The sequence below is a fragment of the Hemicordylus capensis genome, chromosome 1, assembly GCF_027244095.1.
Source record: "Hemicordylus capensis ecotype Gifberg chromosome 1, rHemCap1.1.pri, whole genome shotgun sequence".
NCBI lineage: Eukaryota > Metazoa > Chordata > Lepidosauria > Squamata > Cordylidae > Hemicordylus > Hemicordylus capensis.
The window spans coordinates 266,935,795-266,953,787 of NC_069657.1; the positions used below are offsets into that span (position 1 = coordinate 266,935,795).

At 45.4% G+C, this 17,993-nt stretch overlaps 1 protein-coding gene across 8 annotated transcripts in view; it reads right to left on the minus strand.

Annotated features, from left to right (window-relative positions):
• ZC3H13 (zinc finger CCCH-type containing 13) overlaps window positions 1–17,993 on the minus strand; it is an 87,921-nt gene that overhangs the window by 19,750 nt on the left and 50,178 nt on the right. For 7 of the 8 annotated variants that reach the window (XM_053284967.1, XM_053284965.1, XM_053284969.1 and 4 more), the window contains 5 exons: window positions 13,498–13,698; window positions 9,159–9,329; window positions 8,194–8,504; window positions 7,365–7,844; window positions 6,540–6,719 (listed from right to left, as the gene is read on the minus strand). In XM_053284967.1, the coding sequence (XP_053140942.1) occupies window positions 6,540–6,719; window positions 7,365–7,844; window positions 8,194–8,504; window positions 9,159–9,329; window positions 13,498–13,698 (1,343 nt within the window). The remainder of the gene's footprint in view (window positions 1–6,539; window positions 6,720–7,364; window positions 7,845–8,193; window positions 8,505–9,158; window positions 9,330–13,497; window positions 13,699–17,993) is intronic. The other variant, XM_053284966.1, reaches the window with a different exon arrangement.

Below are 17,993 nucleotides of genomic sequence, written 5' to 3' on the forward strand. Positions count from 1 at the left end.
AAACAGGGTTGTCCAAATCCGTTGTTTTCTGTGACAGATCGAGACCCAGTACCTCAGCCATTTCAGCTACTTGCTGATTGTAAGATCTCATTTCCTCCATAGGCGAATCCATTGAAAGAGGCACATCATCTGGACTGGGATCCTTTGGAAGCCGATCATCTACATAGTCCTTTGTGTCATCTGAATCATCCTTCGGGTTATCATCCGAGGAATCCGAAGGGTATTCCTCCTCGTCAGAGGAGGATGGAGCATCATCAGGTAAGTCAGTCGTCTCTGAAGGCAAGGGTCCCTTATGACTAACACGCGACATTATAGTGGCTGGCGTAGGCAGTGGAGGTAATGAGGTCTGAATTGACACTGATCTGATAGGGCAGGACAGAGGGATGACAGCTTGCACTGCCGAATCATGTACAGGAGGCTTGTTCACACGTTCTAAAGTCTGTACTGCAGCGCTAATGCCCTTGGGTACATCCTTCAAAGGTGTGTTAGTCTGAATAGAAAGCCAAATTGCAAGGTAGTACACCTGGAGTAGTCTGTGTCATGACAGCCATAGAGCGTTCAGAGAGTAGGGGTCTCTTTAGCTTTTCAGTCTGCCACTCCTTAAATAACGTATACTCTGCAGGAGATAACGTAATGCAAGCATCTCCCCAGCCTCCCAATGGGCATAAACCTATCGGTGTCCTCTTCGATGGAGTGATTGATGGTGTCCGAGGAGGAGGAAGACTAACCACATCATAATCTACGTCCAGTCCCTGGGATATAAATCCCTGGAAAGTAGAGGTCAAAGGAGATGTGTTATCAGACTGAAGGAGCTGCAGGAGGTCAGGGTCAATCTCCATCTCCCTCTCTGCCGGTGCAATCTCAATCTGCATTCCATCATCCAGGGAGTCCAGCCCAGTCCATGTAGGAAACATGGAGTTCCGATCTATTGGGGATGATCCTGCAGTATGGCTTGAAGCGATCCTCGATGCAGAAGAAGCGGCAGTGCCAACATCGAGGAGGTATCTCTATCCATAAAGGCTATCGACGTCAAAGGAGCGCTTCTCCCTTTCGATTTCGTGGAGGTCTTGCCTTTCTTCTTGCCGGCATCCACCCGATGCCGAGTTGGATTCTCTTCAGCCAGAATTGAGGTCAGGGTTGCAGGTGACTGACGCAGAGTTGGGGCAGGTGACAAAGACTTCGCTCTGCCCTTCCGCGACTCAGTTTGGAGCCCCGATGGCGACGGGGTGGTATGCTGCGAAATCGGAGCTGCCTTATGCTTCTTCTTTACCACATTAGCTGGCGGTGAATAGCAAGGGCGCTTCGGGCTTCCACCCTTTGGTGCCGAGGGTTCCTTGAATAAGCTCGGCATGGTAGATTTCAGGGAGGTCCCCAGAGCACAATGAGCCATGCCTGAGGGGTTAGACTGTGTAACAGCAGCTCTCGGAAGGGAGGAGGAGGTAGACGGACGAAGTGCGTCCTCCATTAGAGAAACTTTCAGTCGTGCCGCTCTGTTCTTCAGGGTCTGTTTCGAAAATGTTTTACATATAGGGCAAGTAGTCATGGAGTGCTCTTCCCCCAGGCAGAGAAGACAAAGCTGATGGCCGTCAGTTGACAGAAGCTTAGCCCTGCAGCAAACACACCATTTAAAGGTGGTCTTTTCCCTCAGAGGTGCACTCATGAGTAAAGGAATCAGTGGCCGTCAGGGATCGCCGTTACCAATTTATTAGGTTAAGTATGAATACTGATCAGTGCCACAGATCAGTGCCACAGGCTCCCGATAACATGGGACAGAGCTGGAAAAATCTGATTGGGACAGAGCTAGAAAGATTGAGTTTCCTGCTCGTCTCTTGCCGCTCCGTGTTAGTCCGTGAATGAAAGTATCCCTTAAAGCAAACTATGTCCGTTCATGTGGTTAGCAAAGAATGGTTGGATTGTCTTTAGGTCAATGCACTGAGTTTAATAACAAATATCTTCCGAGGAGCAACAAAGTTTCCGAGGTACTAACGTAAAAACGGTCAGAAAGAAACTGAGCAACAGACGCCTAACTGCCAGTATAGGTACTGCACGGCTCGTGCTGAGGCAGTTAAAAGGCATTGCGAGGAGCTAATCAATTCTACCCGAAGTTGTCCTGCGCAGGCGCAGAACCCATTTTTTATGGCTGTCGAGGCATCACTATCCAGGTCCAAAGTTGTCAAATCAGTGAAGGGGGAGGGAAGTCAAATCTATTTGCTGTTTCCCCTTCCGGCTGCCCTGCCTGCTCTTCGACCTTGGGGAGCAGTGCCAACCTCCCACAGCCTCTCACCTTGCTCCTCTGTAATGCCAGGTCAGTCCAGAATAAGTCGGAAACCATCCATGATCTGATTCTGGATGAAGGGGCTGAACTGGTATGTATTACAGAGACTTGTTTGGGGGAGGCTGGTGGCCCAATCTGGTCCCAGCTTCTCCCCCCAGGGTACTCTGTTGAGGAGCAGGTGCGGGGACATGGGTGGGGAGGTGGAGTGTCTGTGGTCTATAAGAATAACCTCTCCCTAACCACGATAACTGTCAAAGCGTCTGACCATACTGAATATATGTACCTAAGTTTGGGGACCAGGGATAGACTGGGACTTCTCTTGGTGTACCGATCGCCCCAGTGCCCAATGGAGTCCTTAACTGAGCTGACAGACTTGGTCTCGGGTTTGGCGTTGGAGACTCCCAGGCTTGTGGTGATGGGGGATTTCAATGTCCACTTCGGGACCAATTTGTCTGGGGCGGCTCAGGAGTTCCTAGCGGCCATGACAACTATGGGCCTATCCCAAAGGGTCTCAGGACTGACACACATTGCAAGTCACACGCTTGATCTGGTCTTTCACTCTGATCAAGGTGGTGTTCTGTGGGTGGGGACTCCTGTGATTTCCCCATTGTCATGGACAGACTACTATCTGGTTAAGGTTGGACTCACAGTCACACCCCACCTTCACAGGGATGAGGGACCAATTAGAATGGTCCACCCGAGTTGATTATTGGATCCAATAGGGTTCCAAGAAGCCTTGGAGGGAGATTTAGTGTTTGCTCTGCTGGTGATCCTGTTGATACCCTGGTGGAGAACTGGAACAGCAAGCATCTGATCCCACCTAAGCGTCCTCTCCGACCCGCTTCAAAATTGGCCCCTTGGTATATGGAAGAACTACGGGGTCTGAAGCAGTGAGGTAAACGACTGGAGCGCAAGTGGAGGAAGACTCGACTCGAAACCAACAGATTACAACATAGAGCACATTTGAAGATCTATGCTCTGGCAATACAGGCAGCAAAGAAGCGATTCTTTTCAGCCCGTATTGCGTACACAAGTTCACATCCAGCGGAATTGTCCAGGGTTGTGAGAGGGCTAGTGAGTGCCCCGCTTCCCTTGAATCAGAAATTGGAACCATCTATTACCCGCTGTGACGTGTTTAATGATTTTTGTGTGTGGATAAAATCTCTTGTATTCGGGCCAACTTGAATTTAGACTCCACAATTACTGCAGTGTCTGAATCGGAGGTGTCCAGTGACTCCTTCTATGTGGTTAGGCTGGATAAGTTTCAGTTTGTGACTCATGAGGATGTGGACAAGCTGCTTGGAGCAATGCGGCCTACTACCTGTTCTCATGACCCTTGCCCGAAGTGGCTAATACTATCTGGCAGGGAAGTTGTTATAGAAGGCCTGGTAGAGATCGTAAACGCTTCTCTGAGGGAGGGCAGGATGCCACCTTGCCTTAAGGAGGCAATTATTAGACCACTTCTGAAGAAGCCTGCCCTGGATTCCTCAGAGTTGAGCAACTATAGGCCTGTCTCCAACCTTCCGTGGCTGGGCAAGGTAACTAAGAGGGTGGCAGCCTCCCAACTCCAGGCAGTCTTGGATGAAACTGATTATCTAGACCCGTTTCAGACCGGCTTTCGGGTGGGCTATGGGATGGGGACTGGCTTGGTCGGCCTGATGGATGATCCCCAATGTGGAATTGACAGAGGAAGTGTGACTCTGTTGGTCCTTTTGGACTTCTCAGCGGCTTTCGATACTATTGACCATAGTATCCTTCTGGAGCGTCTGAGGGGGTTGGGAGTGGGAGGCACTGCTTTGCAGTGGTTCCACTCTTACGTCTCAGGCAAATTCCAGATGGTGTCTCTCGGGGACTGTTGTTCTTCAAAAACTGAACTTTGGTATGGTGTCCCCCTCAGGGCTCCATATTGTCTCAGACGCTGTTTAACATCTACACGAAACCGCTGGGAGAGATCATCAGGAGATTTGGTGCAGGATGCTATTAGTATGCTGATGACACCCAAATCTATTTATCCATATCAACATCGTCGGAAGAAGGCATAACCTCCCGAAATGCCTGCCTGGAGGTGGTGATGGGCTGGATGAGAGGTAACAGACTGAGACTGAATCCAGATAAAACGAGGCACTTATTGTGCGGGGTTGAAACTCGGGAGATGATTTTGATCTGTCTGTTCTGGATGGGGTCACACTTCCCCAGAAGGAACAGCTACACAGTCTGGGCGTGCTTCTAGACACAAGTGCCCCAGGTTGAGGCAGAGGTCCCTTTTATCAGCTTCGCCTGATACACCAGCTGCATCCATTTCTTGAGATAAATGACCTCAGAACAGCAGTACATCTGCTGATCACCTCCAGACTTGACTACTGCAATGCGCTCTATGTGGGGCTGCCTTTGTATGTAGTTCAGAAACTGCAGTTAGTCCAGAATGCGGCAGCCAGGTTGGTCTCTGGGTCATCTCGGAGAGACCGTATCACTCCTACCTTAAATGATCTACACTGGCTGCCGATAAATTTCCGGGCAAAGTTCAAGGTTTTGGTTATAACCTATAAAGCCCTAAACAGCTTTGGCCCTGTGTATTTAAGAGAGCGTCTTCTTTGCTATGAACTACACTGCCCATTGAGATCATCTGGAGTGGTCTACAGTTGCCACCTGTTCGTCTGTGGCTAACTCAGAGACGGGCCTTCTTCATTGCTGCCCCGAAGCTTTGGAACACACTTCCTGCTGAAATAAGAGCCTCTCCATCTCTTACAACTTTTTAAAGGGCAGTCAAGGCGCATTTGTTCACCCAGGCTTTTAATTAAATATTGTTTTAATTGTGTTTTAATAGTTAACTCTTTAAATTTTAATTGTTGAAATGTGTTAATCTTTTTATTGGTTGTTTTTATTGTTTTGTAAACCGCCCAGAGAACTTGCGTTTTGGGCGGTATAAAAATATGTTAACTAAATAATAAAGTACTGTGCTTGGGGGCAATTGTAGTGGGGAGCAAAATCCACCTACCACCTGTTGACAGTGGCTGTGCTCTACTAGCAGAGATTCCCTGGGAAAGCAGATGCCATCAGAGCAAGTTATCGTTTCATATCAAAATCATTCTTCATACCAAGGAGCTTGCTGCTGCAGCAAGCCAAGCAAGAGCTACAACGCTTTTTCTATTTTAAAAAAATGTTGCCACAATTCAAACTCAAGGAGCACAAAGATTGTGTTCAAGATCAACATACACACTACAATTCACTTAAGACAGCTGTATTTAGTAGGGATGAGCCCGGACCAGTCCGGAGGCCATTCTGAAGGCCTCCGAACCGGTCTGGACATGAGGGCAGTCCGGCACTGGTGTGCGGGGCTCTTTAAGGGCGGGGGAGGGTGTACTTACCCCCCGCCCGCTGCGTTTCCCCTGCCGGCGCGTTCGTTTGGTAAAGCTTTGGGGGCGGCAGGATACCTCCCTGCTGCCCCTTCCCCCAGTCATCGGCAAAAGGCTTCAAAAAGTCTTTCCGTGTGCGCACGTCGCACGTCACGTCTCCGTGTCACGTGCATGTGTGCATCGCAGAGACGTGATGTGCGCACGCGCAAAAGGCTTTTTGAAGCCTTTTGCTGACGACTGGGGAAAGGGGCGGCAGGGAGGCATCCTGCCGCCCCAAAAGCTTTACCAAATGAACGCGCCGGCGGGGGAAACGCAGCGGGGCGGGGGGGAGTACACCCTCCCCCACCCTTAAAGAGCCCCGCACACCAGTGCCGGACCGCAGCTCCGTGGTTCCATGCACATCCCTAGTATTTAGCAATCTCCTGCCCCCATAATTATGACCAGTGGGTATGTGTGGAGGGAGGACTCAAATATGGTAAGAACTCCTGGGGGATGAAATCACTGCGGGATTCCTATCCTTTGAGGATGTGGCCATAGCTCAGGGGTAGAGAACCTGCTCTGCATCTCCAGGTAGGGCTGGGAAAGACTCCTGCCTGAAACACTGAAGCCAGTCCTTGTAGAGAATACTGAGCTAGATGGACCAGTGGTCTGACTCAATTTAAGACCGCTTCCTACATTTAGAAGGCAGGTTTTGTTCCAATAGCAACGTAGGCCCCAAGTACAACACGTTGCTTTTCTTTGTAAGAGTGAATGGCAACCATTCTTCCTAAGTAAAAAAGTTGCGCTTGGAGACATCACTGAGGTGGGAGCTAAACCTGCCCATGTTTATTATGAATGACTGAGATTTTAGTTTTATATGTACCAGCAGCATCTCACCAAAAGGTACTGGGAGAATATCAAACAGTACAAACCCCTCTCCCTGTTGTCACGCTTGTCCCTTTCTCCATGTCTTCTTTCAAAGGAAGAATCCCTTGCATGTTCCCGGCTTTCATAGCGATCTCTGTCCGGATAACTGCTCCGCGATTCCCAGCTGTCATGGTAGCTGCTACTAGTGTTGTGACTATCAGCCTGAGATCCTCTTGTTCGACTACCTAATAAAGACATATGTAGAGAAAATACAGAAGGATGTCTACTGCCACATTTTAAGTTTTACAAAAGAATGCTAAAAGCTGAACAAGATTTCCAATTCATTTTAACATTTTACAAAAGTTGTTGGATCCTGGTGACTTAAAACTGTGCTCTCTAATAAACTTGATTACTTGCCTGCAGGGTAAAGGAGCCGTCATAAAAGGTAGTCATGGAAACAGCACAGGTAGAGACCAGAAGTTTTGTCCATGCTCAAAAGCATTTTCTTCCACCTATCAGTTCCCTCAGATTAGCCACAAAATACAGATTGCAGGGGACTACAAGCAGTGATAACAAAACATCAGGTGCTTTTAGATCTTCTAGTCTGCCTAAAAGCAAAAATTAAGCAGGTAATGCAGTATTTGCTATTTCTACCTCCCCATTATCCACCTGCTCTTTAGCATTTCACAGCTCCCTGAACTACCTATCACCTGCAGATACATGAGCAGGACAGTGGCTATATCTGGTAGAATAGGACAAAATGCCAATAATTTATTAACAGTGACAGGAAGAGATTCAATGAGAAAAACAGTTCTAGTGTAATGAAACCGCCACCACACTGTCTTAGAACTTTAGTATAGAACCACACAATGACAGACTCAGGAATTCACCAATTGTACCCTTGTCTGATAATTCAGGACCTCTCCCTCTACTTCTGCCAGCACTTCTGGATTCATTTCTGGATTCACTCCTGGATTCACTTCTTGAATCTGTCCTTGTTTCGGCACGAGAGCTCTCTTCTCTGCCATGGGTTCTTCCATAGCTACGTGCTTCCTCCAAATATTGCTCCTCCTTTTTATGGGTCTCTCGACACTCTCTGTCTCTGTAATCGTGTGTGTCTCGTGCAGAACGCAAGTCCCTCTGATCACGGCTTTCCTTATTATCTCTGCTACAGTCGCGTGTGTCTCTTGAGTCCCGAGTGTCCCGAGATTCTCTTAGATCTCTGCGTTCTCTGTTATCTCTGGTCTCCCTTCGATCCCGCCCATCCCGAGATTCTCTATCATCTCGGTGATCTCTGGGAGTGCTCTGTTCTTGGTCATAGTCACGTTCCTCTCTGTTGTCTCTCTCTCTTCCCCTCTTTCCTCTAGGCTCTGAAAATGAATTTAACACAGTTAGCTAATCAACATGACGACAATCAAGAGTATTAAATTTAACACAAAATGTATCAAAGCTATAGGAAAAAAGCACAAGGAGGGGGAAACTCTTTAAAATGAGTTTGGTATCTATTTATAGGAATTAATCTGGCCCCTTAGTTCTTTATTACATCTATCTTAGACATTTGTGCTTTTGAAATGAAAAGTCACAACTCCTCTGCCCATCCTTTCTGGACCAGAGTGCATTTTGTCAAATGCAATAGAGAAGCACTGGTGGTAAGAAATGGTTTCATCCTCTGGGGATCTCAATACTTCATGATAGGGCCAGCCATTATTCTATTCATACCATCCCTCCTTTCATGACGTCGATCATGAGACTGTGAAATCCGTTCACGATCATGCCGGCTTCTTTCTCTGACTGGTGAACGATGCCTTGAAGGGGTTTGCTTTTGCTGAGGAGAAGGTGATGCTCGGTGAGGATAGGGAGAGGATGAACGGCCTACAGCTGGGGAAGCTGTCCTTTTATAAGAGGGTGAAGGAGTTCTTTTGTGACGTGGTGAAGGGGAGTGTCTTTGAATAGAAGAACCTGACTGAGACGAGGAAGAATGATGTCTTGAGGATACAGGAGAATGATGCTGAGTTGGTGGGGAACTAGACCTGCAGAAGTAAAAATGTATAAATTTTTACGATGTATGCTGTAAAATAAAATATTTAGCTAGTTGTCCAAGTTAAAATAAATCATGGTTCCACATGATGTCTGAACCTGCCGTTTGTATCATTTTCAGAGTTTCTACTAATCAGGATGCCCTGGATCACCAAGGTACCAGGGTGCCTTGCTTCAGCGTGGTTGCCTGAATTTCTCCAAGGGTGGAGTGGGAGAACCAAAGTTTGATATCCACAGAAGTCAGTATGGTATCTTTATACATAAAAAACCTATTATTCTACAAAGTGGATATGTGACCCTAAGCTGTGATGTGAAGTCCCCCTACTCTCCCAGTACAAACTCGATCAAGTCAGTGAAGCAGCAATGAAATATCTACATCCATGATTCGATCCTCAGACTGATCCCTGCTGGAGTGCTACGTTCTATCAGGGGTAAAACTGACCCAGGCTTTGACTATTAAAAGTATCCCAATTTTCACTTTTCTAGCAAGAAAATAAAAATGCAGTGACTTATGTAAGAAAAGCTTCCTTGGCGCTGTGAAATTATAACTGTTTTAATAACCTATGAATTAATAAACCTATGAATTAACCTATTAATTAAAGAAGAAGTTCTTTAAAAATATGTGTATATATACATAATAATTCTACCTGCAGGTTGGAGAGAAAGAACGTTTATGGCTGTTGGACTTGGCTGGAGCCCAAGATGTTTGCCTTCTCCTTGTAGTAGGAGAATATTCTCTTGATGGAGAAGAATTGCTACCAGAATGTTCTTCTGGACTAGGTGACCGTCTCTGCCTATGGGAACCTTCTGAAGGGTCTCTGAGGAATAAGAATAAGAATACGATAAACACTGTCAAAGGTGAACCCAAAAACAGTATTAACATGAATGTCAAGTTTCTGCTTTCTTCTTTGCGTCTTCCCATTTTCTCATAATCTGTCTCTTAGACTGCAGGCAGGGTTTGCCTCCTTTTAACTTTCATACAGTGCTTAGTTTAATTGCTATAAAAATTGTTGCAGGGGTATGACACCAATGGATTTAAAATGTTAAGACACAGTATATTAATATTAAAAGTGAATATTCAACAAGCTACATAAGAATCTTCATGTTCTTTGGCAAAACGTTAAACAAAGCTGGGGGAGACTCATTTTCTATTATCTTGTTCCATTTTCCCTCTTTTCCTATACATTGAGCTAGCCTGTCAAGCACAAAAAATAGCAAAAATGCAAGGAAGAGAAAAGCAGCAAACTAAAGGTATCAGAATCACTTGGGCACAAAATGAAAATGGGTTGGAAAGGATTGAATTATTGTTTAGCACAACCTCCAGAGCTGAAATAGGATATCCTCACAAGAAGCTTGTCCAATCTTTTTCTAGCTTGAGAAAGAGATTGCTGGGCATATTGTTAAAGTGTTTACCATTTCATTAGGTTAGAAAAACTAATTTTTTCCTATCTGTGAATTAATCAGCAAACACTTTACTCTAATTAGTATTAGAGTACTTTTAGATGGGTGCTTGTTTCCCACCTTGACATTATACCCATCATTGCACTTGTAGGCCCTTGGAAAGATTTGACAACAGACCTGTCTACAGGCACCCATCTCAAACACAGCATCCCTGAACAAAATGAGCCATGACGCCCTCAGGAATCTCTCTCTCCAGTTTTGTGAGATTGGCTTACGTGGCTCTAGCCATTCGACTCAGGTAGAAGAGTCCTCATTCCCAGCAAAGAGAAAAATTGGTCACAACTACCTATAAGATTTTGACCAGAAACCACTAGTCAGCACAGAGTTTTCTTTTTCCTACCCTTCTGATACAACACCTTAAGCCACCTGAAAAAACACTGCTGGACATCAAGAGAAGCTCAGTAGTGGCACGGGCTGTACTGAGGGTGGCTGCAGGAGGAGACCACATGCTTTCCAGAATCCCTCCCTTCCTTGCAGCCATACATGCCACAGCCCATGCTGTCGCAGAAGGTCCCTTAGCAGCAGCTTTGGGGGCTGCAGGAAGGAGGGTGGGAAGAAAAAACATTGTGTACACTCTCTCTTCCACTACTGTGGATTCTAGCTTACAGCATTTCTTTTCTAGCTAGTAGGCTGTACTCTGGAGAAATTAAGGTGGAGGAACAGGAAACCAATCTTCAAAATGAAGAGTGAGCTTGGGAAGAGTATCACCCCTTTCCTTACGGTGTAGATTTTGGAGTCTGAGGTTAGGATCCAAAGGGAGTGCTCAGTACTGATCCTGGCAACAGCTGTGAACAGAGTGAATCTCTGGCGAGTTTGCCTGATGGGAATATAGAAGTATATGTTTGCATTGTCAATCAAGACTAGATGAAGAGCCCCTGGTGGCGCAGTGGTAAAAACTGCCGCCCTGTAACCAGAAGGTTACAAGTTCGATCCTGACCAGGGGCTCAAGGTTGACTCAGCCTTCCAAGGTCAGTAAAATGAGTACCCAGAATGTTGGGGGCAATATGCTAAATCATTGTAAACTGCTTAGAGAGCTCCAGCTATAGAGCGGTATATAAATGTAAGTGCTATTGCTACTGCTATTGCTATGATCCCTGGCCCGATAAAACAGCCAGTTACATTTAAGGTATATCCATGTGAAGGCTCTTCTACAATTTAGTCACTTTATGTCCAAGATAACTCCAAGACATGCACACATATCCACACAATCCTTTGCCGCCACGGTTTCTCTCTCTGATTTCTCCAACACCACTGAATTTTGGTGAGGGATTCCCTGAGATGCTAGAATCTGACAAAGTGACTTGCATCAAGTGTTGAAATTCTTTCCTGTTTGCTAGATGGTCATGCTTTGGACAGGGACTTGTATGATGCAATCTACTTGTCTAAGTTCCTCACACCTTGGACCTGAAAGATGGTTTGAAGCAGTGAAAATAGACACCGAGTTTAGAGGACTTCATTTCTTCTTTCTTGACTACTGAGTAAAACCTTTTAACCCTTTAACCCTAATAGGATCAGATTTCTTGAAAAGTTTAGCCCCTAGGAAAGAAGCGTCTACCAAAGTGCCAGGCCGAGGGAGTTAAGTATTGCATTTGTCACCACACTGTTGCCAGATCCGTTAATAGAGGTTGAAAGGAAATTCTGATCCAGCAGGATATCCTGACCAGCAAATGCATTCCATTTTCCTTGGCTCTCTTTTCAAGATATTTCCAATTTAAGTGAAAGACATCCAACATCTGCCTTTGGTGTGAGCTGGGATGGAATACTTCCCCCCACATAGAAAAACAATCACTTATTTTAAAACACTGCTGGTCTCTTAGATTCTGTCATGATAATAGATAATATGTGAGAATATCTATAGTGCAACAATTTTTTCATCAAAACTAGCCCACACAAACATCTGGAAGTAATGAATGAGGTTCCTAGAAAACAGAGCAACTATCTACAAAACTGCACTAAGCTTCTGCATCCCACACCTCAAAGACTCTAATATACTTCTTGTACGAATCAGCTAGGCAAACTGTTCTTAACTAGACGCCAATAAGATAACTGTTTGCATAAACAAAAATAATTGTAAGTTCCAGCAATAATTGAGAGCCCAAAATGTTTAACCCAAAGCCAAAAGTTACGATTTCAAGAAGAGGAACTAATGTATAATGTGCTTTACAACTTTTGCCAAGTTTTCCCCTTAAGGCTTAATAAAAACTAGACCACTTGTCTTGGAGTGAACTTGGGGCAAGAAAAGCATTTTGCATAAGGCTATCCAGTGAATGCACTGGAGCCTTAGAGGTGGTTTCCCAAATTCAAGACAACCTCCCCACTTCTCAGTAGATTATCAGATTTCTGTGTTCCAGTGGGTCCAGCTTTGGCCTGGGAAAGACATATAGACTGTGCTTGCAGCTTTGGTCAGCGTAACTCTGCCTACAGTTCAACTTGCACCCTCTTGTGTCTTTCCGTAAATGACAATGCATTGGTAACAGCTGCTAGGCCAGAAAAGTATCAGAGGAGAGGAGAGAAGAAAAGGTGAAACAAGGTGGCAACAAATAAACTGCTCATCATCTCCTCCCATAGATATTCCCCCTAGAGAGTTCTATTTTACCCACCCTTCTGTTTCAATATGTAAAAAGGGCTACTTAAGATTGGTTATTAATACCCCCAACATCCAGCTCTTGCCATTTCTGATCAGACCAAAGTCACCCACTTTTGATACCCTCTCAGTGTCTGGCAGCACTGAGAGACTGTCTAAGCAAGCCAACTGAGCATCAACTCACACAAGACAGAGCACACAGAAGGAAATCTGGAAGAGGCGACTATGAAAGTTCATTCCTTAAAGGCAAACCAGCGAGACAGCCTTTTGTCTCTGCACCTTCAGATATTGTTTGCACATTTTCAGATGTTTATGAAACTGCAGGCCGGCTCAAACACGGAGCCAAAATTACATTCTGGCTTTGCATGACATCTCCTAGCCTGCAGAGAATGCACTCCTCACCCCGCTTTGAGTGCCAGACTTGGAAGAATTCCATCTCTGGTTCTGGTTAAAAATAAGCCAGGATCATTCATTGTGTCCAAACCAAGCAGTCTTAACCAGAGTTCCAAAATAAACCAAGATCAGGCTCAGTCTTTGGTTTATTTTGGAACTCTGGTTAGAATTAAGCCAGGATGGGTTGGTCTGGATACAGTGAGTGACCTATTTTTAACCAAAACCAGTAGTAGAATTCTTCCTAAGTCTTGCACACAAAGGGGAGAAGGGAATGCACGTTTCCAAGACTAGGAAACATCACACAAAGAGAATTTAACTCTGGCTCCATGTTACATCTGAACTAGAACTTGGAGAATTGGAATTTAATAAATAAAATGAACGCAATAAACTCCATAAGCTGCAGCATATACATGTTCACAAAAAATGTTCACAGCCTGCAAATTAATAACCTTTAAATGGTGCACATCGAATGTAAGCCCCTAATTGTTTAGTAGCCAATGGATTAAAGTCGTAGCAGAATCAAACAGATATACACACATTACAATTACCTCTGTTTCTCTTTCTTTTCTTTATTATGTCTTTCAAAGTCACGGCCTCTCTCTTTAACCTCCCTTGGTTTCTCTTCTAACCGCTCTTTGGCTTTATGCTTTTCTTTATGTTTTTTTCCTTGTGCAGTCTCTTCTTGCACTGGTGGTGGAGGGCTAGGTGTACGCGGACCTTTCTTTTTATTGTGGTTGCTTTTTGAACTCCTAAAAATGCGACAGGCAAACATGTTTAAAGATCCTCATATTTAATCACACAATACTACCTGAGCAGTGTAGCAACTGCCCTTATGTAACTGCCTTTGTGGAATAGTTTCTATACACTGAAAGCTGTTTGCATTTATCAACTTTGCTACACAGAATTTGGGCAAATTCATCTGGTGAATCTGTACATACAAAAGTCTTCTCTAGGGCCACGAATAGGGTGTCACAGCTACACTAGCTCATAGTTATACAGGCCAACCAAACTTCCCCGTCCAAAACACAACAAAGCCATAACAGATGGATATAATAATCCTGTTATACTCTGGTCTTGTAACCTTTGCCTTTCCAGTTCTATCATCCGCAGCTGTTCAAGGTTGTCCCATTCCCATTCTCTCTTGCTGCCTCTTATGCTTGGTGCTGTCTCCCAGAACACTTGCACAGTAAGGATGTGCAAACCGATTTGAATTTGAACCGGTTCAGTTCGGTGGTTTGAATTCGAACCAAACCAGCCATCAGGTTTGAGCTGCAGGTTCGAATTCGAACCAAACAAGGGGAGGGGGGGTTCGATTCAAACTAGTTCGAACGTCCAAAAGTGGGTGGGGTGGTAGCTGGCACCCATGGGTACCTACCACCCAACCCCCAAAGCAATCGGACACTTTTAAATGAATTTTTTTATTTTTTTCTCATAGGGTATAATGGATCTTGAACCAGCCCATTATTCCCTATTGTGGAGCACCCATGGGTGCCAACTACCACCCAAACCCTGAAGCAATCAGACACTCCTACAATTTTTTATGAATATTTGAGATATTTTTAATTATTTTTCTCAAAGGGTATAATGGGATTCAAACCAGCCCTTTATCCCGTATTGTGGAGCACCTAGGCACAAAAGTGGGATAGGTGGTAGGCACCCAGAGGTGCCTACCACCCACAAAACCCCAAGGCAATAGGACGCTCCTCCAATTATTGGTGAATTTTTCATGTATTTTTGAATTCCTCATGGGGAATAATGAGGATTCCAGCAAATGTATAGCTTCACGTCGGCGGGGGGGGGAGGGGTGGCCTAGAGCAGAGTGTGGTGGGTGGTAGTTCCCAAGGGGGGCAAGCTCCTCGTGGCATTCCAGCCCTGCCACACCTGACCACCTGGTTGATATTTAAGGTGGGAAGAGCGCCACTCCCCCAGTTCCTGGACAACCGCTGGGAGCAGGCAATCTTTCTTTCAGTAAGTAACAGGTGAGTTCTATCACAGAGACTTGAACTACAGCAGTGGGAAGGTATGGGAGGGACTAATGGATGTCAATTGACCACTTCCAGATCAGTTACAGGTAAGCAACCTATTTATCTGGATCGTGATCTGTTGAGCTCCATTAGAAATGGGTGTTTAGTTAGCTCATTCAGATGGAGGAAGCAATAGTTATTGTAACACCCTTTTAAGTACACCTCTCTCAAAATTAGCCTCCGTTGCAGAGTGTAAGCCAATGGCATAGAGTTTTATAAAGGGCATTTCTGATGAGCAGGTTGCTGCTTTGCAGATGTCTTTAAAGGATATGCCAGACAAATGGGCCGCTGAGGCTGCATAGGCACAAATGGAATATGCTCTGATCGACTTTGGTGGCTCTACATTCTGTTTGTAGGTCAGTAGTATAAGCTCAACCAGCCAGTGCAATAAGCGCTGTCTAGACACGCAGTGGCTTTTTGTCTTGTGTATAGACTTAGTCCTAGCAAGACAGAATAGTAGTGCTCTTTTGATATCCCCTGCTAACTGGGCAAAGAGGCACCTTTTACCGCGGTGATTCTCTTTATTTAGCAGGGGGAGAGTAACTGGCCCTATTCACCCCCAGCACAGTACTTCCAGTGACTGTTGCTGGTGTCTATCTTATGTTTCTTTTTAGAATGTGAGCCCTTTGGGGACAGGGAGCCATTTTATTTGTTTGTTATTTCTCTTTGTAAACCGCCCTGAGCCATTTTTGGAAGGGCGGTATAGAAATCAAATTATTATTATTATTATTATTATTATTATTATTATTATTATTATTATTTATTATCCAAGGAGTGCAGTGCTTGCTCTAGAGAAGTTGAAAGGTCTCTGAAGAAGGTTGGCAGCACAATGTCCTGGTTCAAGTGGAGATCAGTCACTATCTTTGGTAAGAATGTATTATCAGTTCTAATCTGAACTGATAACACTTGTCTGGAAGGAATCTTGTGCACGGCTTGTCCATACGCAAAACTGTTAGTTCACTGACTCTGCAGGATGTAGTGATTGCCATCAAGAATGCAGTTTTCAAGGTGACCAACTTAAGATTTGCTGAGCACATAGGTTCAAGTTGTCCATCTGTCAAACCAGGGAGAACCAAAGAGATACTCCACTGCTCTACTGGCTGTCTTATTGGTGGATACAAATTAGGGAGGCCTTTTAAAGAACTCTTGCAGCACGGGTGGGAGGAGACAGATTTCCCATCCCAACTTGATGCACTGATGAAAATGCTGCTGGATGTACTTTAACAGAGAGACCTTCTGATTTCAGAGAAGTTGAGAAGTATCTGTTTGACCGAAACCTTCAGTGGGCAGAAGCCTTGAGAAATTGCATAGGACCTAAAGCTCTTCCATTTCCTAGCATAGTTGGTTCAAGTGGATGGCTTCCTTTGATTCAGCATAATCTTATCTAAAAGCCTATCCACCCATGCTGTCGGCCTTAAGGTCAAGAAACCTTAATCAAAAAACCATGTTGATAGGACAAGCGAATGCAGTGGAAAAGACTAGTACACATACTCAATGAACAGTATAATCAGTCCATATATTCAAACATCACTATCACTTAGTTAAGTAAGGCTAGTGAGAACAGCCATATATTGTTTTCAATTTCATAAAGTCACATCAAGTGACAAATAATCATAAGATATCACAGAGTGTAAATACAAAAATAAGGCAGGAGAAATACATACAATGTGGAAGAGTAGTAGTCAATATAACCCATAACATTAAGCCAAATATAGGCTAGAAAAAATAAGTCTCTCCTAACTCTGTCCTGATGACCTTAGATGTTAAATCACTCTGTACATGTATCCCTCTGGATGAAGTCAGGGCTGTAATTGAGGATATTTTGGAATCCCGCACTACTAAACACCCCCTACATTTTTTTCTTTTAGAATTGGTAGATCTGATTTTTGAAAAGAATTATTTTAGATTTCGGCAGCAATTTTACTTACAGATTAAAGGGGTTGCCATGGGCTCACCAGTAGCTCCTGACATTGCTATCTTGTTTATGAACTACTTGGTAGTGAAATATTATTTAAACCCCCTATTTAATCCATTTTTTTCATTTATTTTTAAGTTCTGGAGATTTATAGATGATATTTTTTTAATATACACTAATCCAGATAATGTTCAAGATTTTCTGCAATGGATGATCACTGTTCATCCTCACATTCAGACCTTTGCACACCAGAATACTGGAGCATCTATCCAGATTGAAAAACTGCATTCTGGAAGCTCCCTTGACTTCTCACTTCATGAATAAGAGTAATTCCCCAAAAGATCTTAAAGTCTGTATTTTGTTTAAATACAGATCTAAACCATCTAAAAGAGATGATGCACGGAAAATCTTACTACAAAAAGAAGCAGAATTTATATATACTAGCTGAACCTGCACAGAGCATCTGTGCGGTAGTTCACTTCATTTTTGGGGTTAGTTGGGAGAATTTGTTTGGCTGGTCCTCCCACAGCTCTCTCACTCGCTCTGTCACCCCCACAACAGCTCTCTTGCTCGCTCTCCCCCCCCCAACAGTTCTCTCGCTCCTGCGGTCGCTCCCCCCCACAACAGCTCTCTCACTCGTGCTGTTGCTCCCCCGCCTCTCTCGCTCGTGCTGTCTCTCTCTCCTCCCGCGCCTCTCTCGCTCGCGCTGTCGCTCTCTCCCCCCGCCTCTCTCGCTCGCGCTGTCGCTCTCTCCCCGCCTCTCTCACTCGCGCTGTCGCTCTCTCCCCCGCGCCTCTCTCGCTCGCGCTGTCGCTCTCTCCCCCCGCGCCTCTCTCGCTCGCGCTGTCGCTCTCTCCCCCGCACCTCTCTCGCTCGTGCTGTCGCTCTCTCCCCCTGCGCCTCTCGCTCGCGCTGTCGCTCTCTCCCCCGCGCCTCTCGCTCGCGCTGTCGCTCTCTCCCCCGCGCCGCTCGCGCTGTCGCTCTCTCCCCCGCGCCGCTCGCGCTGTCGCTCTCTCCCCCGCGCCGCTCGCGCTGTCGCTCTCTCCCCCGCGCCGCTCGCGCTGTCGCTCCCCCGCGCCTCTCACGCTGTCGCTCCCCCGCGCCT